Source organism: Trichoplax adhaerens, genomic scaffold, assembly GCF_000150275.1.
Source record: "Trichoplax adhaerens TRIADscaffold_9 genomic scaffold, whole genome shotgun sequence".
NCBI lineage: Eukaryota > Metazoa > Placozoa > Uniplacotomia > Trichoplacea > Trichoplacidae > Trichoplax > Trichoplax adhaerens.
In genome coordinates this window covers 1,511,561-1,533,566 of record NW_002060951.1, presented here as the reverse complement: position 1 = coordinate 1,533,566, position 22,006 = coordinate 1,511,561, and the positions used below count along the sequence as shown (strand labels likewise).

The following is a 22,006-nucleotide window of genomic DNA, read 5'->3' as shown; positions in this document are numbered from 1 at the left end:
CAATCGTTGTTATATCATGCAGTAAGCAATAATCGTTAATATCGCAAACAGTAGTGTCTGAACCTTCAGTAGCTATTATACTATTTGGCTTTGCTCCTATTATAAAATCTAGGTCAAGTTCCTCTAACTATAAGAATGAAATACTGATGATGTTTAATGCAACTGAATTCAGCAACAAATCGCTTAGACTTTGACTAAAAATTTGCCGTGGCCTCCTCCTTTCAGCATTGTCATAAATGCTTCTGGCATCTTATCAAATCCGTTAAGTATATTCTCTCTCGTCTTCAGCTTACCCTTTTAAAGAGATTAGAAGATTAGCAAGGTTTAACACCTACTAACAAATTCTTAATCAGATTTAAGTAAACAGTAATAAGCAAACTGAGGAATATAACCTCTGTTTACTAGCGTATTACTTAGCCATTTTAACGTAATTTTAATTAAGCATTGAACCTACCAGGATATAATCACGCTGTGATATCAATCGGACTACTGCACTATAGAATATACTGACAATTAAGTAAATGCTAGTTACCTCCTTATACCAGCCAATCATTTCACCCAAGGCCTTTTTCAATTCCTCCGGTCGAGTCATCAGGGTTGTTACCAGAAAGCCTTCAATTTTTATAGACTTGGAAATCAATTGACCATGAAATAGGGGAGCTGGTACATTGTCAAGTAAGATGTTAAATAACAAAATTTAGACGTTAGCTAGTTAGCCACTTCTCATTAATTATACGCTACAAAAAGAAAAGATTTCATCATGCGATAGTTTAAATATACTACAGCTTCACCCTATCATTAGAAAAATAATTCATTTTATCTAGTTGCGACAAGATCAATTTCAACTAGTATCATAAGGTATGTGCAATGCTGCAATATAGCTACGACATAATATACAGTATATAGAATATAACTACTATGTAATAGTGCTAACAGTATCAATAAAATAATATTGCATTTATTAAAAACAATATATCACATCTAACAACATGTCAAATACCCTGAAGTGGTTGGGAATCATTATATCCAGCTATAGCCCCACATACTCCAATGCGTCCATAATAATTCATAAGCGATAAAGTAGGTGCAAATGCCTCACCGCCAACCTTGCATTAATGAGCATACAATTTCATAGATATAAATTTTATAAATTAGGGTTCGATTGAAGGCTGCTGGATCAGACCACCAGGATTTCTCTACCAAGAACTATTACATTCCTTAGACTTACATTTTCAAAGAACACGTCAATACCATTAGGACAATATTTTTTCAAGACATCTCCAATAGGACCAGCAGTCTTGTAATTGAAAGCCTCATCAAATCCTAGCTCTTTAAGCCATGCGACTTTTTCATCCGTTCCAGCAGATCCAACAACTCTCATACCTAAAATATTCAATGAATTACTTCAATTTTAACTGATTTACAAGTTTATAATTTCTATAGCTATTAATTAAAGAATCAGTAAGTTGGCTTGCTGCAAAAATCGATTAAATTGTGTATTTGAAGTATACCTTTAATTTTAGCGATTTGACCAACAACACTACCTACAGCCCCTGCAGCACTGTTAACGTAAACGGTTTCTCCTTTCTTAGCCTTGCATATATCAAGTAAACCATAGTATGCAGTCAATCTAATATAACGTTTTCAAATAAAAGAGATAAGATACACAGCAATTTAAAATTTTTCATAAAAACTACTACAGGTTTTATTTCAGCGATCACTAGTGAACAGTATATTTAGAAATGAATTTAAGTTCTTGGAAATACCCTTATTCACGTTCGATATCACTGCAGTTTACTGTAATATAATAAACGTAAAATGGGTCTTAGTTAACATATTCACTACAAATAAATATTACCCGGGCATGCCAAGTGCACCAATGTAGAGCGATGGAGAGATATCAGGATAGTAACTAGCGGGGCATTTCGCTAGTAGGGTAAGGTCGCTGACAACGGCGTGAGTTCGCCATCCACATCGTGCGAGGACAATTTCACCAGTTTTATAGGCATCACATTTACTTTCGACGACCCTATGATTGACGGAAAAAGAGAGAATTGAATAAATTACGTTATCATTGAATAATACTCGGTATGGAATAGAAATATCATGCTGCAACATTTCAAAGTTTGCACACTTAGTAACGAAATTGTAGCATTAAATACCGCGAATGGTGCAATGTCAATAAATTATAAATTCGTCAAGTTCTAAACAATATTTATCACTACTGTCTTAAAATTCCAAGCTTACTTAGCAACACCTTGACCAATCATTGTATTTCCAACCTTTAAGAACTGGGTATAAGCCCTAAGGAGAGATTAAGGTCAATTGCAAGCGTTAGCGCAATCTGCAAATCGATTTTTTCGTCCATACACCTTTACAGCCAATGCAAACGAATAACAACGTGCAGGTATTGTATTGGTATACCGATACCTCAATCAATACATCAAGGTTACGTAAAGCACTGTAATTTTTGATATTTTGAGAGGCTATTGCTATGCTTTTATTTACAATATCATTATTACACATTATTCTAAGATTTCACGAACCTCATGTACGGATCAACACTCAAAAAAAGGTTTTGGACGAGGACCTCTATTAATGTAGACAGAAAATGAAAATTGAGCAATTCAATTCAAATAGATAGTACAGAAATATCAGATGTCAAGGCAGCTACTTCAATAAAATTCATTAATTAAATTAATTATAGATCTACGAGTGAAATACAACACAATTGTGCGGATCAGGTTATAATTGAGTCATCTGGCAGCAATAGTAGATCCACGCAAAGTTGATTCAGTAACAGTCAATTCAATACACCAATTCGCGTGTCATGATTGCATCGTGTGTGTTTATTTAGTATACAGTACAAAAATAAATTTCTTGATTGTTTTGACATGGCTGCAGCCGTTAAAGAATTTCTGCTCTACGATACTGCATAGCTAGCTAATCTAAGGTTGAATCTCATTTGCAACTTGCACGGCATAAAAATTTTGCCTGATTAGTAGTAAATTTATCCAAAGTACTTTCAAATGGTCATGTGCAACGTAACGGATAATAAGAAATTCCTGTAATACTTCTAGACTGTAGACTGCTGGATACTGTACTAAATCAATTACTACAGTCGTATCACGAGAAAACTTCAGAATCACTAGGTGGCTACTTCCACATGCAAATTACCTCCATCCTTCACGGCTGGCAAATCTACTTCATCAATCCTAAAATTGGATGGCTGAGGAGCTCCTTTAAACTCCGATGCAATAACAACTTGTCTGGATTTCATCTTGTCTTGATATAGATTCTATTTGAACGAACGTAAACGAGCTGGATAGCGAATGCACTAGATTAAAATCCCCCCAAAAAATTGAATTGTCACCGTCAACATCCAATAGAAAGTGCGATTGTACTTCCTTATCTAAGCCGATTATCGTACTGTATGTCTGTATATATGTTATGTTATATACTGTATATCATGATTGTCCATCTATCATTGCCGTAAGATTTTAATCTGAGTACAAAATGTATTCTGATCCTAAGGAAGTAGCAGTTGTATTTGGTTTTTCAATCCTACACAGTTTTAAGTTGAGCATAACCTCTAGAAAGGTTGAAAAAAATTGGCTAACCTGATTGAATATCAGCTGACACTTTGACACTTGGTGGTCAAGAAGAAAGAAAAATTGAGAGGATGTGGCATTATATACTAATTAGTATCATAGGTGTGACGTCGACTTTGGCGCAACGTGATTGGATAGTCCAGTTTTTAATCTGTCAAAGTACACTGTTCCATACTGTACATTGTAGGTAAGGTATATGTATAGCGTAGACTGAAAGTATTGCCAGCACTAACCATCATCATCAGGTCATGGGTCATGGAAAAAGCATTGACGCATTCCAATGCAAAATGCACTGTGCAGTATCGCCTATCCACTGTAGCCTCACACAGTACTGCTGCGTCATCCTGTAAAATAGCAATCCACTAGACCTGGGGATTGGATAGTCCAGTTTTTCATCTGTCCAAGTACACTGTTCCATACTGTACACTGTAGGTAAGGTATATGTATAGCGTAGACTGAAAGTAGTGCCAGTACTAGCCATCATCATCAGGTCATCGGTCATCGAAAAAGCGTTGACGCATTCCAATGTAAAATGCAGTGTACAGTATTGCCTATCCACTGTAGCCTCATACAGTACTGCTGCGTCATCCTGCAAAATAGCAATCCACTAGACCTGGATCTCAGCAGGGACTGAGTGAACATTGAACAGCCAAGGTCTTTATCGACTTGTTCTTAATTAACTAAGGTCGGCATACTGTACAAAAATGTTTAGAAAATCATTGGAAAATATCCTGATATTACACTTAGAAATCTCAAATGACTTTCCACACACCCTGTTGTACAGTCGAGAAGGGTCGGCATTGTTTCTACCCTTGTTTGTTTTGATTGCGTAAGATGTTGTTGTAACTTGGTTATTTGGCAAAGGCTAAGAATATCACAACTGAAAAGCGGTACAAGTGTACAATGTACATGGAACTAGTGTATTCGTTATAACTTATCACTGATTTGTTGGAATCTAAATCAAGGTATGAACCGGTGATTGGTTGAAATGGAACTCCACGATCTCAAATTTGGAAAGCATATCATAATATTATTGTATTGCTATTAGTTGATCCTAGAGAACTGGTTTTAGTCGGCTGAACTGACTTATCTAGAATCAATCTATAACTCAGGAAGCTACATACTATAAAGCACCGTACTTCTTGGATATCTATCTTAGACAACGTTAGTGATTTATGCTTGTCTCTTACATCGCTAAGAGCATATCTATTTGGATAGAAGCTAATAAAGCAGTTTAAAGCAATTATCAGTGTGCTACTTCGTTTCAGAGTCTTCACCAGAGTACCTGAACGTGGAGCTAACACATAAACTAGAATAGAATTCCAACAAATGATAGTGATAGTGATGATATTGCTTGCTATTCGTATTACTTTCTTCCTAATGGTATCACAATCACTGATACAAGCTTAAGCTCAGCGATATTTGCATGATACTAAAATGATATGATACGTACAGTGAATGATTTATCAGGGGAATTTATTAGACTTCTGTACACTGTCCACTATAAGTACAGTGTCTAGTGCGTCCGCATTAAAACTTACAACTTAACCCTTGAAGGAGGACAGGAAATTTTCAATAACCAATTTCCATGGTATGAAAATTGACGTGTCTCGGTACTGTAAGCACTAATTCTACCTCTACAAAAGATATCACCGATGATGGTAGCGATATTGATATTTCTTCCTACTATTAGTATCAGTATCGCCTAATAATATCACGATCACTGATGCAAGCTTGAGCTCAGCGATATTAGGGTTAAGATAATGCTAAAATGATACGATACGTACTGTAGTAGATACATGATTTATCAGTGAACTCATCAGACTGTTGTACAGTACGTATGGCATTCGCAAAAAAAACTTCAATGGGGGACAGGAAATATTTGAATAACCAATTTCCATGGTATAAAAATTGACATCATTCGGAAGCTTAAGAATTGGTCCGTCAAAAACGTTGCAAATTCATTCAAGCTGAACTCGGATGCATGTTTAACTGTTTATGTTTCGTAATTTTAAATAAAATTATTATTAATAAAGCTTTATTTTCGTATCACTTGTCAATCAATGATATTATATCTGTATACAGTATATCGTCCAAAGCTAATGATATTCTTGAATATTACTATCAGTTTCAGTAGACAGTAAGCTTCACTTTTATATTTCTTATGAATTAGTGATGTACACAGTATATCGCCGAAAGCGATTGATATTCTTGAAAATATTACTATCAGTATCGGTAGACAGTGTTGATAATATCATTATCAATGACATAATGCAAATCATCAATGGTACCAGACCCTGGCTATAAGTTTACAACCTGGCTTTACCTTTTCCTCGTATTCTGAAGTAAAGAAGAAAGAGGCGCTAAACCAACTAGGCTATGCATCACTATGAACAAATCTCCTCTAACGCTTTTTATTTTTCTTTCTGTCTGTCTGTCCAATTTGAGAGATGAAAGCTGTTAAATCAATATTCTACAGTAGTGCTCGAGTGTGCTCGATATATTGTAAATTGCTGTGTAGACATTAATGTCCTAAACTCTATTGCATATGATAATTCTACAGAATAGAGATTATGTAGCTACTGTATAAGAGGCTTCACAGCTGTTCTATACCCGCGTAAGGTAGCGATCTACTAAAATCAAAGTGCAAAGTAAGAAGGAACTAAGTTTATAGCATGTGTTTTTCAAATGTTGATTGTACCGAATCAAATCACAAATGATTTAAACATCTTGATCTGTGTGTGGCTGACAGCAAGTAGGCTAATACAGCGAATATTGTATTATATAGTAGGATCCAAGAAAAACTTCAAACTTGTACCCATTTGCCTTAGCCAAATAAATAACTCTCGTAGCAAAGTGGAAGCTTCCACGTGTTTATCCAGCATGCCATACAACATAAGCACATATGTGCTCGTATGCAGTATACTCTCTAACTTTTGGAGATTATATTCGAAGGCAGTTAGGTGTGTTGCATCATTAACAAAACATCTCAGATTATAAGGAACAGTCATCCATTTTATTGAATTTTTTATCTGAACGTCACCCATTTCACGCATTAAATAACGTATGTACTAATTAAGATCTGAAGCAAACTGTAGGGTGTTTATCACAAATTGATCTATCCTAACTTCCGTCGTATTCATTACAATGAGTATGGGCCCCTAGAGTCCTTGAGGTCTATGAAATCACTTTAAAATGTTAGATTGTAATAATATTGATAAATACCGATATCTTAAATAATACAATTATCTAAGCTATGCTTACAGTATACTATGATACCATGACTAATAATAGCTTATGAATAGTTAAAAGCGAGTATCGCGAAATCAATTATCGAAAACCATCAATGCACTGACTCGGAATGAGAATCTAGAATGTTACATGCGATATATATGAGATATACTGTAAAGTTAATAACACAACGAGCATGTAGCCGTTGTCATAATTCAGTTACGGTAAAGATAAATCAACGCATATGAATCAATATGTATACTCACATAATAATTAAATATTAAGATATAATGTAAAAGATTAATCATAAATTTGCAAACAACCTGTTCTTAAGAATCGAAATCTCGTTCGTAATGTTATTACGAAAACTTTGTTACTTGAAAACTTTATTCTGCGTATTATTCCAGTCTAGGTAAATCTACCTGATCACTATTAACTACCACTTCTAGTATAGTAGGAAGGACGCTACCGAATTGATCATATTAAATTCCGGTTTACAAATTCTGTTCAGCAGGTTGCTTTATAGATACATTCTTCGATATTTCTGGTATAATTATTTTAGTGTTTACTACACTCGGACGAGGACGTTGAATTGCTGATGGTCTTGTAGGTCGTCCAGAAATGATCGAAAAATTTGCGTTTCTGATAAGTTGAATCTTAGATAATATTTGAATGAATATTAGTCAATAATCTAATTTTAATCAAGAGATACCCATTAACTATTAATATTAATATTATATAATACAATAGAAATTTTTATTTGAGATAACTGGAAAATAACCCATCGAGTTGCAGTTGAAGTTGGTTCATTTACATAATAGAAATATCTTTTATATATTTACCTTCGGTATAAAGAATAGACACATACTGGATGTCGTACAAATTAAGATAAATGCCGATATAATGATATATCCTCCATTTACAGTCGTTTGTGTTAGCTGGCTCACTAATACCCCAATAGTTGCAAACATAACCGCATTATAAATAGTTAATCCAATATGACGAGAATCATTCAATTCCGCTATCGAAACATTTCGAGTTTCCCATGCCAAAAATGTACCGAAAACAAGCAATAAGAATTTATACCCATAGACGACCCCCAACCAAACAGAAATATGTTGACAACTACAAACTAGTGTCCGCGGTTGTATAATGATATTCGATCCAGGACTTGACGACTATCGTGATAATAATCATAACAAACAAAAACCAAAAAGTATCACAATATACACTGACACAGCCATTATTACATGAATATATCGTAACTCGCTTTAATGCTCGTATATTACATCCAACTTCCTTCTACGTCACAATAAGGTAATTAATTATTAAAATTTATTGGATTAAATATCGAATCTACCCTACCAAATTTCTTTTACGCAATAATACATTAATTAATAGAGTACTAAGTTAAAATGATTACGGTGCCTCTTTCTAATATGCGTAGCTGCCATCGAAGACACTTAATTATTATCGATTATGTCTACTACTTCCTAGGTTATATATAACATATATACTTCATAGAATAATACCGAACTTTATGTAATATCAACTTACAGATGATGAAATTGATTGATATCGATTTATAAACGGATCGATTGATATCCATACAGCCAAAATGATAAAATCAATTATTAATAGGATACTAGTTATCCCAAAGAGCGAAGAATCTTTGATTACCTATAATTATCAATTCGTAATTTTTAATATCCAAAAAGTTTATTAAATCTACTAGATTTGAAAATTATTTTATCAACAATAATGAAATTAGCTAAGACTTTCTTGTTCAAGCGTAGACACAAAATTGATTAACATCGATATGATTGTTTTCTTCAATAATTTAATCGCTCCCTATTTAATTACAATTTAACCGTCATACTTGATATCACATATATATTTAATCATGCCATCATACAATCTGTAAACAATAACTTAGTATTTAGGAACTCAAGAATTTGCTCTCGCATATTTTCACTCTCTCTTTCATCTAATAGTGATATAAAAATTAAAATGATTTTTATTACCACTTTTGTATTTGTCTTGTTTGTAAAGATAACATGAACGCGCCAAGTTTTAGCAAACATTGCACCGAATGATAGTGTAAATCCTATACACAATAAGCCAACACGAACGGTACAAACTGTAGGGAGATATTCCTGTTTCGTTATACCATAGTCTACTCCAAACAAGACAACATCGGCGTAGCAAAATATAAAGCCAAGCAATATTAGATTGTTAATTCTAGGACTAGACATTTTAATAACCCTAAGGCAATACAAAGAAATAATATTTTGTTAATTTGTAATCGAATAATCAAATTTATGTGATTTCATTTAAAAATGGATGCAAATCAAATTACCGTAACTCTCGATGTCTAAAGTTGATAAGTAAAAATGCCATTGCAGTCACAATTCCAACTACAGATAAAATCGTTACTATTATAAATAGTCCACATGTAATATAATTCTCTTCAAATTTAGTTTCAAATCCGTCGACTGGAACGCGTCCTCCTGTATTATACAATATAAAGCAAAAGTCATACAGTAAATATATTGAATAGATATTTCACCATGCTTTTGTGTATAACAGTTTCATAAAATCATGCAGCAACATACTAATGTACAGATAACTATGGGTTACGGAAAAATTAGATTTTCTAGTAGTCTTTGGTATTATTTATAAATAAGAATCAAATAACCTGGCCACATAAGACGATCTGTCTCGTTGAAACTTAATTCTCTGCTGCTGCTGTTATAAAAACCAACTTTAACCAGACCGAATGCTGAAATATTGCCTATTTAAAGCATAATATCAAATGGCAAAAGATTTTTAAGACTTTACTAGAATAACAATGCATTGTTATACTACATGACATGACATATGTTGAGGACAATGTCGCTACAATTTCATCATAAAGTCAATAATTTTATAGTAGCATCCTAATGCGACAGAAGAAATACGAGAAATGTTGGCATTGAACACTTGGACTCTAATACTAATTTTACGCACCGGTTGTAATTATAAAAGAATAACAAGGTATCTTTAGCAATCTTTTCAAAAGAATAGTTATCAGAAACATGCATTGAATTTCATGTTTTATTTCGCTTGTAGATTATAATGTATTATAACAAGATAGCTAGATTAGTTCTTCTATTCAGCAAGCTTTTGACTATAAAATCATTTTCTCTATTGATTTCTTGCCAATATTACAGGTACGTAACAATTTATGGATGACATTGTTAGAAAAAATTATTAACTTGAAATTAATTAATTATTGCACATATCCAATAACAGTTACGGGCAAGATATTAGCACCAATTTAACACCATTTATTACCACCACCGAAAATTTTTAACTAAAGCGAATCTACCGTCACTTAATGCAACTATTTCGTACTGTAATTACGGTGACATGCCACAGTAAATTACCTCTGAATTGCATGATATTGCTGTCACCTACTCTTGCTCCGCTTAGAAAACTAAATGGACCCTTAAGAAACAAAATTTATCGGTTAAAACTTATTAATTATGAACTTTTTCAGTTTCAAAGTGATTGCAATTACATGTGATGCAATACTTTATGTTACTGCTTATACAAACGCAGAGCTTCTTATTTATTGAATCACTGTGTAGTATCGGTATCATACTAAATATATGCAGGTACGAAGCAACAATAACCGCTAATCTTTTTCATTTAAAACTCTTGATTACCCGAAATTGCTTCTTATTTACGTAAATTACAAAAACTCTGAAGACGTATTGTCTCAGTTTTTCGATGAAATTCTTGCAAGTGCTTTTAATTACCATTAAATAATTACCGTTAAACCCATAAATGATATATTTTCCATAGCGGCATTGAATAATTTTCGAGTTCTAGTATCATTGTAGTTAAAGTTAGCGAGGCTTGTATTATATTTCTGAAGCTGATGATCCGTTTGATTTAAAGCTAACGCAAGACACCATATAGAATCGTAAGCAGATGGAGTATGCGAAACACTTCTAGGAGTTCCATTGGTGAATTTTTCATATTCCTTAAAATATTTTCGATATGTCTGTAAAACAAAATACAAGGAAATTATTTTAATCTTCTCTGTTATCTTCAAGTGCGCTACAAAAGTACGTTACTCAGTTTTGAACACTTTCACAAAATCAAAACAGCTTTCTTCATGATTTATGTAAAGCACTACAGTAGACTATGTATGATAAAATTGAAATAACAATATGTAAATTTAATTGATACCAAGCAACATTCATGATGATATTATGACTTTATCTTAAATGTATACTATCAGTTTATAATATTTAAAACAATAATACTAATTCCATATTCTGCTGTAATTTAAAATCATAGTAGCTTATCGAAATGTAGCGATTAGTTTTTATGGTCAAGCTAACAATTAAAGCCTTATTCAGTTCAATAATTATCGAGGTAAACGATGATAACGCAAATGACATTCCCAGCTACTCAATTACAGTAACTTTGTCTACTTCAGAATATCGTTTTATCTATATTCCAAAAAACAGCAAACAAAGAAAACCAGATATCTACTGCATATTCTTAGTGAATATTTTAACGGTGCATCATATGGTCATAAGGACTTTAAAGCATGCTAAGGCTATTAATTAATCGCTAATTCTCCAAGGATGATCTAAATTAATTCCATTATTAGAGTCAATTATTGTACCGTATATGTGAAATTGTATTCGTAAGTGAAACTTACAAGCCCTGAAACCGTTAGTTTATTATTCAGTCCTGATTCTGAAATATAAGATTGACCGAAAGCTATATAGCCTTTACCGGCTTGCAGAATTTCATGCGTTGTACAGTTAATGCCATGTGCCGTTGCTTCCCACCAGTTGCGCTGGAGAAAATTAGATGCAAACCAAGCGTAATTTTCACCATACATGCCAAGTTTATAAGCCTAATGGAGTCATTGCATACAGCCAATAAGCTATTAAAAGATCAATTACTATTTTCTATTAAAAACTAAGAATAGACGATAAATCCATGCTAATGCTACCAAAACTAGTACAAGAAGTCCATAGATCACTATTTTACATAAGTTTGCAACTGGAAAGGAGTGCACACAATTTGATGTATGATTCATACAACTTGGCCTGATTAGTTTCATCGATTTAGCTACAGTAATACGACGTAGTCTGCAATAAGGAATTACGTGTTGCAATGAAGAATATCTTATAATTTTCTATTTTATTAGTTGTATTAATACTACAAGAAAAGTAAGCATTACTGAAGGGTTAGACAACTTTCTAATTAACTTAAATTTTCCTAATGAATAAATAATCTGCTAGTACGCAGGAGGTAAAATCTGCTTGACCATTCATTACCCATCTCTTTATCAGCGCATAAATGCCCGCAAATTTTAAGCTTGAGTAAAAGCTTATTCTTCATTTTTATCTGTCTTTGTATTAAAACAATCACGAAAGCCAGCTATCATTTAGAAATATTCAACGGAACAGCCTTTAGCTTAGTATGCAAATACAGTATATCCGCCAGCTGTAGTATTGATTAGTCCAGCATATACTATACATTATTAATTCTTGTCTTCCGAAAGTTAAGTTAATTTAATATATCAAAGACAAAGCAAAAGACCTGAAATTAAATCATAGATCTCTACTTCCTCATCCTTAATTGCTATTACATTAAAATATTTAGTCATTATATTACTACCGTATCCAAAGCTAGAATCAAGTGCCAACTGGAATACAGCACATCTATCTCCATAGATTTCAGCTTTTTCTTAATTGATGAAAATAATATTGCAAAATGTCATAAAAAATGAGAAAAATTTACTATTTTGGTTAAATTAAATCCTTTGTGAACGGATAAGATGATGTAGATACAACAGCATTATTTTAGCATATCGTATATTATAAACAATGCCGCTTATTGAAGTCAATAGTGTATTTTCTATCGTCACGAAAAAATGTGCATGTTTTTCATAAAGGAAAGTAAAGGTAGTATTAACCTTCAGAATATAAAGATCTGCCATGTATTAGCTAACAGACTGTCCATGATGTACTTTGATGACATCGGTTGCCACAACATTAATATAATGATATCGTTAATCAATAAATCTTCTAGTCATAAGTAAGTAATAGATGTAGCGGATCAATACGCGGAAAGTAGATGAACATCAGAGCTAAATGTATTCTTAAATAATCAAGAGAGAACTAATATCATCAGTAAGAGACTGAAGCAATACACATTTTGTTCCAGATATCTAGCAGCTGATTCTCATTCATTTTCATTCTATATCATCTCATATGATCAATTTAGAGGTAAAAAAATTTATTAATTATCGTCGACTAAATAATTTTTCCCTTTTCTTGTTTTGATGATATAGAAAAGATTTACAAAGTCCTAAGCTATTTACAATTTAACAATATCCAAGAATATGTAATGGAATCTCAACGAGTGAATCCAATAGACATTTGCATTAAAGACCCCAATTATACACTAATAATGCATTTTATAACAAATTTCAACCACAAAGTGAAGTTTCGTACATTTCTTCTCTTAATGACTTCATAGATCTAATATGCAGGAGCTTTATATTTTGAGAGAGGATGCGGCTATAATTTATAATGTATCAAATACTTTAGCACATATAAAAAAGATCAGTTAATTATCTACCGCAATACCTTGTACAGAAAATGAAGATGAATAGCGTTACAATCTATGCAGACTAAATTTTTTACTGATTATTAAGTCTACATTTAATGTACAGCAATCAATTCATGATTATATGCACAATATGTATTAATAAAAGAAAACTCATATGTACTGCATGAAAATGAATCTTTGCATATCTTAAACAATACCTAAATTGAGGGGATTTTGGATTAATCCACTCCATTTAATACATTTCTTAATGAAATTGTGATCAATAATTTAAAATTTAACTTAACTTTCTAATGTACGAACATTTAATCATGCAAGGTAAATCCTCAAGCTCATCTATGGAATACTCCATCTACAGAATATTTAACTAATTTATGTGCATGTGTTTGACGCAGGGGTAATCTTGCTCCCCATAAAGTAACGACAAAATCGTGCTTAATTAAGGTAAATATGATCATCATTTCTGACAAGCGCAAACATCTTACAGATCTATAATAATTAAAGATAACTGCAAGATTTTAGAATCTTGTTTAATTAGTTTCTGTTTAAAAGATTTCTTTAAAATGAATATTATATGGTATTCCATGAATTCATTGCAAACTCATTCAAACTTTAAAGTCTAACATAGCAACAAGATGTCAACGATAACCTTCCTCCCAAAAAGCGGTACGATACTACTAGCTAGTAGTATTAACGTAATACTGTTCAATAAAACAAAAGCAGAGCAAAGAAATCATGTGAATGCTATTTTAGCTTACATGGCAAAATATACTGGCTAAATTCTGAGGATAGCCAAAGGTAAATATAATTCTTGCTCCTTTTTCCTAAGTAAAATATAAATGATGACAAAGTTAGTTCTTGGTAGCTACAGAATCAGTAGCTTTTCCAACAGAAGTCAGAAATATCTGATTCTAGCATTATTACCACCGTAAATAAAATCAGAATATGCGATATCTGTCTTATCGCAAAGAAGTTTAAAGTAATCCAGTTATACGTAACATTGAAAATTCATAATAACCCCAACCAACTGTTATCCAGCTATTCATAAAGCGATTAAAAGAATAATGAAGTATTATTTAAGAAAATATTTATCGAAAATATCAAACGAGTACGCAGTTAAAGTGCTAAATAAACCCGGTGGTACGTAAGCAATTTTTGATTATCTTAAAGGCAAAATCTGTAAACTGAATAGTTCAACCTGTTACAGAAAGCAGCTTCAATGACCAAGAAAAGTCGCAGTAAAGTTTTAGCTGTACTTCAGATTAAAATTTGCTCTAATTTTTACCTTCAACATCTTAATTTGTAATTCTGGATCAGATACAAAGCTTTCCTTAGCGATAATATTAACACCTCCCATTTCTAATTCTGCTTGCAAATTCAGAGCTCCCTATGCAGATAAAATTATGATCTAATAATTAAGTTTCATGGATAGCAGTTATTAATTATTATAAAAAACTACGGTCATTCTATGATTTAAAATAAGAATTTCTATTAAGAGCTATTAATTAATTAAGTAATAAATTTTGTAGGATCAAAAAACTTCGATTATTTTACACGAAGCGAGATCCTCTGGTACTTACGTTATCAAATAAAACATCACTAAGATAGATGATGGCTACTCGTTGCCACCCAAAATACTTCGCCATATTTATACGAACCAAATTGTACGTAATATCGGTTATTATGCTGGTATAAAAGTAAGGATATTCTTTCCGATTGCTGAATTGTGTTGATGTAGCTCCAACAGACAGCTATAACAGTAAAGAAATACGTAAATATCGCCTAATTATGAAGTGTCCATTAGCAATACTGCAACCTATAACCGAAGAGTATGGATGGTATCGGTACTTGGCTACGGACTAAATTATAAATTTAGAACCTGAATTAAGTTCCAATAGCGAGCCATGGGGGCTACTATAGATGCTGAACTCGATGTAAAAGGTCCCAGTAAAGCAATAAGTTGTGGGCCATATAAGATTTGGTCGAAGATAACTTGGCCAGCAACAATTTTATCGAACTTTAAATTCAAAAATATAAGGATAAACTTCAGCTATAAGTCGAATTGCACTTTCAAGATATTTTTATACTAAAAGTTAGTAATAAGATGATGTAAATATATAAATTATTTAACCCTATCATCCTTTAGGTTTAGTCTCATTTCATAAGTTTCCAGGATATCATTTCTAGAATTAATGTCACGTATTGCCATTTTAGCAGAATTTTCCATTTCAATCATCTTTTGTCGGAGATAGCGATGGCTTAGAGGAAATGTACCACCAATATATAACGGAGTTTTTGCACAGGAAATGTGATGAGCGATGACATAGAAAAAAATGCAACTATATTTTAAAATCGAGGCTGGCCATCGATTTTTTGGAGTCATTTTTCCCCTTTTAATAATTTTCGGTAGAGATTGATATATTCCCTATCAATGACAGTTACTAATCAATTTATACCGCGCCCATCTATTAATAAATAGAATAAAATATAAAAGAGAAAAATAAAACGTCTTCTTCAAGAACCTAATCGTATCCTATAGAAAGATAATACATAGACAATACTGCAATGATTTAATGTAGCAATAAATTCGGTTGATAAGTTATCCAACAATTGATCATAGCCATTTGATTACAGGTGTAGTAATGCAAATAATGTTCTAAGGAAATAATCTTAATCTATAACATTACCTTAAATGAGAAATTTGGAAGACAATCGCTCATAAGCTTTTTGCCTAAATAATGTGGAACATTTCTAAATTTATAGCCTATTAACTTAGTCATAGCCGTTTACGTCAATCGATTTGAATAATACTCGTACTATTAATATCACTTTAGATCATAAATAAAAAGTCATTCATTAAATATCTCATTAAATCCTTAGACCGTCCGGCGTTATCAATTAATGAACAATCAACTTTATACATCAATTATTTGTTAGCTAGAGATAAACAATCACAATAATAATGATAAAAGCGATATGATAATCTGGAAGATCATGATATTGTTCCTATAATAATTTTACAAATAGTTGAGTTGAACTTAGCAAATATAGGCGAAACAAATAAAGATTTTTTATTTAAAATTTAGTTAAAATAATCAAAAAGCAGAGTATGGTATCGATATTCCTTAATTTTGATGCTTAACTGTTTACCTGATGTCGAGATAAGACATTTTCAAGATTTTAAAGGCAATCTGATTACTTGTAGAATATTATGCCCAGGGCGATATACTGTAATGTTATACTCGTATAATATAAGATTTACTTAATCTATTAACTGTACCATAATAATGCTTTTGTCCGTAAGCTTTGAAGAAAGAATCGGTAATAAAACTGAACGAAGCGTACATTATGTCTATCACGAGATTTTGTACGTGACTCCATTACAGCCTATAATTCCAACACTAATAAATGATTACATATCAATATAAGATGAAGAGAGGGAACTAGGCTATATCAAAAGATAAATATTGACCTGCGGTTTTCAAATTTTTAATTTATTTCAATAAATCGAAAATCTCTATTTGAAAATAAGATATAACTACAATAGAATGCTGAATGAAGTAATAATATCTCAATAGATACAAGAATATTATTTAGATATCACAGTGGAATATACAATAAGGCAAAGCAATATATAAACTGCAAACTAATAATACCTATCACACATGATATTTGCCGATACAGTTTTTCATGTCCTCAGAAATAATCTATGTGATGATCAAAAACGTCTTGATATTGTTAAATTAATATGTTTTGATAGTAATCAAATAAAGATTAAATACATTAAAGATGGAAATTGTTTAATTATCTCAAGTAGTTGATGGCTTTCTATTTCAATTTTCACCGGAAATATTTTGGATCTTTCTATCCTAGCTTACAGTGTATTTAACAACCACTAATAAATGATGTATAACTAAAGATATTAATTTAAGCTTTAAAGCGCTCAGAATCTTTATCGCATGCTATTGCAAAAGTACTAAAGCCATAATTCAACTTCTTCACTTCCATTTTACTTCTTAATCTGTGTAAGCTTGTAAAGCACCTTTACCATGGTTTACCGCTGATTTAAAATATAGAATTTAGTATCCTGTTTTCCATTAAATATTTATTATTCGCTTTACAGATATTAATTGTAGAATAGTATACCGGGTGTTATATTTAACTGATCTATATACAAAATACGGGTATTCCTGCGTCATATTTAGGCATGCAATCGTATATTAGTAAAATTGACTGTCAGCCGTAAATTTACGTCACATTTTAGTATCATTATTCTAACTTTAACCTACAATTCGTAAGGATAAATTTTGACACCGAGTATGCACTGTATGTGTCATCTACGTCGTATCATAGCAACTGAAATATTTATATTTGTTTATATATTCGTATCTACGATTTAGAAAAATTTTTTTACAATATTTTGACCATTTCCGGATCTAGCTGTTATTGCTTTTAAAGAACGAATGACAAGTAGTATTTCAATCAGTCTTAGACAGGTTGTATTATCTCCTGGCTTTTATGAACATTGCCGCCTTCATTGATGCTAGTATTATCTATTTAGAATTAAGTGGCCTAATACAGACCATAGGAGTTGAGAGAAAACCAGGTCAAGGGTCGCTTGGAGCAATAAAGTACATGCAAAATGCTGTTGAATTGGCACATGAATTGGACGTGATTTGAAGCCATGGATTAGAAAGTATAATTATGAGAACCTCAATTAAATGTAGTAATATTTTAGAGTTTCAGTAAAATTGCTTTCATATACATTCTTCCTTACTACGCATTCAACAGGCAAATAAGTTACGATAAGAAAAATATTTCACGTAAACGTTTCAACGCTGATTGCTACTTATTTTATCCAGAGCATACTATTAAACAAAGTTTTACGTGTCTTGGAATCTTATTTATCGGCTTATTTTAGGCTTTGCAAATTAAAATAACAATAGCATGCCATTAATGATTCCATTATATTTCTCTAAAAAAGATATTTTGCACTGTATTTAATTAATCAGTATAGATAGAACTTAATCGTTACCTAACAACAATTAAATTATCTTAAATAAATACACTGTTTGATTACAACATATAAATAACAATGTCTACCTAAATTTGTAGCCTGCTTAAACAGTAATAGATGAAGGTTTTATCATAGTAAGCTATACCGAACGCTTATATATCGGTCACATGTAAACAGAATATGCATAATTAAAAATGTCTTCGTTAACAAGTTATTGCCGGTAACAAAACATGATTAGTTAAATATCGAAATATTAAATGAACAAACGATACGTTTTGATTCTACTATAAATACGATCGGATATAGGTTAGGTCTCTTAGAATCGAATATGCAAATGTGAATCTGTGCTGAGCACAGCATCATTTCGACAAAAATCTCATTGCACGCAACAGTGTAATGGTTAGGCTAATTTACATATAAGCCATTAGTATGCCAAAGACCGATAAGATCAAATTGCGGTAAAGTTAATCATCATGTAATTAGCATAAATCCGGATTTTTCAAAAGTGAAGCCAGTACCAGTTTAACATACTCTACATGATACTGATTACGAGGGTAAATCCGCTTTTCTACTAGTGACAGCTTTACTCTTTAAGTACTCGGAACCTGATACATTACTCTGAATCAATGGATCATCCTCGAGCAATAAAGGGGGGAGGGTATCGTGGGAATTAGGTTATACTTTGAGCGCATCATTGTAGGCCTTTGGCAGAAATTAGAATCTTTACTTTCGATAAGGACAAAGAAAATTAATCCAAGAAAGACTTAGTTTATGTGGTATGCTCTGAAGAGTTTTAGTTTGTTCAGAGTTAAACTCTTACTATGGTATCAAGAAAACATCCTGATGTTCTGTAAATTAATAGCAAGGCCGAAAATACAGTCTATTTCTACTAAGGCCGATTTCTGCCTATTAGTTCGCAACATATCGATAATTGCAAATACGAGTAGATATAAGAGTATAAGAGTAGTATTGCTTGGTGCCTAATCCGACATGATGTAGATCATATAATTCCGTATCAAAATCTATACATCATATTCGTATATTTGTTTTATGAAGGTATCACGGTGTGAAAGACCACCTTTAAATATTTAAATATTTACTTAATGTATTTTAAAGTAGAGTATAAAGTTATACGAATTTTGATCTAAGAATATAGGACAGCCATGTTGTTTGTTAGTGCTGATTTCCATGCATATACTCTGTAACTGTTTGCGAATATACCGTAAGTAGAAGGTAGAAAAGCGAGTTACTTTTTGCAATATAGAGAGTTCGCTATTTTATTGCTTACGCTTAAGGAGGAAGTCTACATCATTTCTGCCGTGAATCCTAAGGAAAAGGTTAATAGTTATCACGGAGAATTAATCTCGATAGATAGTTCGAGAATCACAGTCATTTCCGTAGGATCGTTAGCCAAGTAAATAAGGATTTGTTAATAGTAACAAATAAGTAGTGAGGAAGATAAGTAGCCGCTTGCAGTATATCGTCATGAGAGCTAATTGCAACTTGTATAAACTCGGAACAGTGATAACAATCAATTACATTTGTAGCTTTACCACTATAATTCGAACAATTGAAATTGGAAAAATCCGCCCAAGCTTTTTATAATAGCTATTATCGAAATTAATCTAACTCTTCTCTATCCTTCAATCTGCTAAGAGTCGACGTTCTAAACCTATCTAATACTAATGGTAGTAACAACATAAAACTAGCGATCCATTTTTCTTTCATATCGCCCCGTGATATTTCGGAAGGTTTATTTCATAATCGCAATTAGGTTACCAGAGTTAAATTAGCAAAAAATTAGAGTTTATTGGAATTAGTGCAAAGAGGAAAGCCGTGTGAGGTTACAGCATGTACAACGACGTGAATAGTAAAATAGCTATAGTAATATCAAATAGGTAAAGCGTGTAAGTTTATCGTGTAACTAGCAGAACTAACTACGAGATAGATACAAGATGATAGCTTTTATAATGCAAGCACCGCAGCTGGAATTATTTTTAAAGCACAAATGAACAATAAGAATTTCGTACTTCTATATAATGGTAGTTCTACGATATAATCAAAGTAGAGTATACTGTATAGTAATCAAATTTCCACTGTGTGAATTGTTAAAGATAGGTTACACAAATAAGGAGTTATGCTGCAGTTTAGTGAAAATTAAATTTTACTAAGAATAGACTATACCGTATTTGGAAGTTAACACTATATTGCCAAAATTAAATGCTCTAAAGCTATCTAGTATACTGATGGTAATAATCACGTAATATTAGCAGCCTCTTTCCTTCAGATTTCTAAGACCAGATGCATTAATTATACCAATGGTAATATTTAACATAAAATTAGCGAAAGATAGAAACTACTGTACGCGTATATAAGAGTATCTTGCAAGTTTGAACCAGCTCCATCTATACATGATTCAATCATCCCTATTTTCATGCGTGCGATGTTTGCTATGAATGCAATTTGATTTCGCAAAGGAACAGTTAGTTGTGCAATCCAATGTAAAAAATAGTTTAGGGCTTAGGAGTACGGCCTTGTAACGTTGATAATTCCATTGTCAAACATAGCAATAAACGAACTGTAGGTGTCATAGACCATCGTCTGCTAAATTAAATCATAATCGACAGCTATATTGCAATATTTGCGATCTATTACATTAGTAAAATCTATTTAAAAATTCATACGCAGACAAATTAAATATGCATTCGATTTTAAGATTAACGCACACTATTCTTTGTGAAATCTACGAAAAATTCAATGATAAGGCAAACATGTTTAGCTGAGATTGAGTCAACTGTACAAGAGTTCTGCACCTTTGCATAAGTCTAAATGGCTCTGAAGTGGCATGTTTTTAATAGGACATATTTTAATTTAATGGAAGATCTTAACTCTTGACTCTTAACTCTTGAACATCTAATAGGTGACCACTCGATGAATAAGTTTTGCAAAACCTAGGACTTACCCTGCCAATCTTTATTACATTTAAGGGCTATTAACAGGGGAGAGGAATTAAATTGGCTAAATTCTATACAATTTTGCCGGCTCGAAGAAATTTGCTCTTAAAGCGGGTTACAGAAGTTACCGTTGGTTGTCAGCTATGTCAGATAAATTCTTGTGGCAAAACAAGCGCGCTTTTCCATACCTTTAATTTAATTTCCCATTGGTTGAAAAGATATAATTCAATATCATCAAACAATTAATGTTTTTCTTAAATTGCTAAATCTGAGATATATTAGAAATACAAATTTGCAAAAGATTCTCACTATCTGAATTCAATAGATTTACTTAAAACTTATCAACTGATGGCTATTAACTCCAGATTGGAGTAATTATCGATAAAATAATACTAAAATATTTTGAAGTATTACATTTTTATCTAAATATAATTGACATTCTCTGCTAAGTCAAGTATTTAAATATTGAGTATACTTGTACAACTATACTAAAATATAAAAAATAGGTAAGCCTTTCTTGTATTCATAATCTACTAGCTGAAAGATCT

At 32.1% G+C, this 22,006-nt stretch overlaps 2 protein-coding genes across 2 annotated transcripts; both read right to left on the bottom strand.

Annotated features, from left to right (window-relative positions):
* Positions 1-183: 183 nt before the first annotated feature.
* Positions 184-3,280, bottom strand: TRIADDRAFT_28673 (expressed hypothetical protein; the record flags this gene model as incomplete). The annotated part of the gene is made up of 9 exons (XM_002114900.1): positions 184-294; positions 533-660; positions 1,001-1,106; positions 1,229-1,383; positions 1,512-1,630; positions 1,859-2,029; positions 2,248-2,304; positions 2,547-2,592; positions 3,178-3,280. The coding sequence occupies 9 exons, from the start codon at positions 3,278-3,280 to the stop codon at positions 184-186; spliced, it is 996 nt and encodes a 331-aa protein (XP_002114936.1).
* Positions 3,281-7,336: 4,056 nt separating this feature from the next.
* On the bottom strand, positions 7,337-15,870 carry TRIADDRAFT_58939 (uncharacterized protein; the record flags this gene model as incomplete). The annotated part of the gene is made up of 14 exons (XM_002114899.1): positions 7,337-7,498; positions 7,685-8,020; positions 8,400-8,522; positions 8,867-9,107; positions 9,202-9,352; positions 9,541-9,636; positions 10,271-10,331; positions 10,660-10,893; positions 11,563-11,763; positions 14,246-14,311; positions 14,773-14,874; positions 15,068-15,238; positions 15,367-15,504; positions 15,619-15,870. The coding sequence occupies 14 exons, from the start codon at positions 15,868-15,870 to the stop codon at positions 7,337-7,339; spliced, it is 2,334 nt and encodes a 777-aa protein (XP_002114935.1).
* Positions 15,871-22,006: the final 6,136 nt, after the last annotated feature.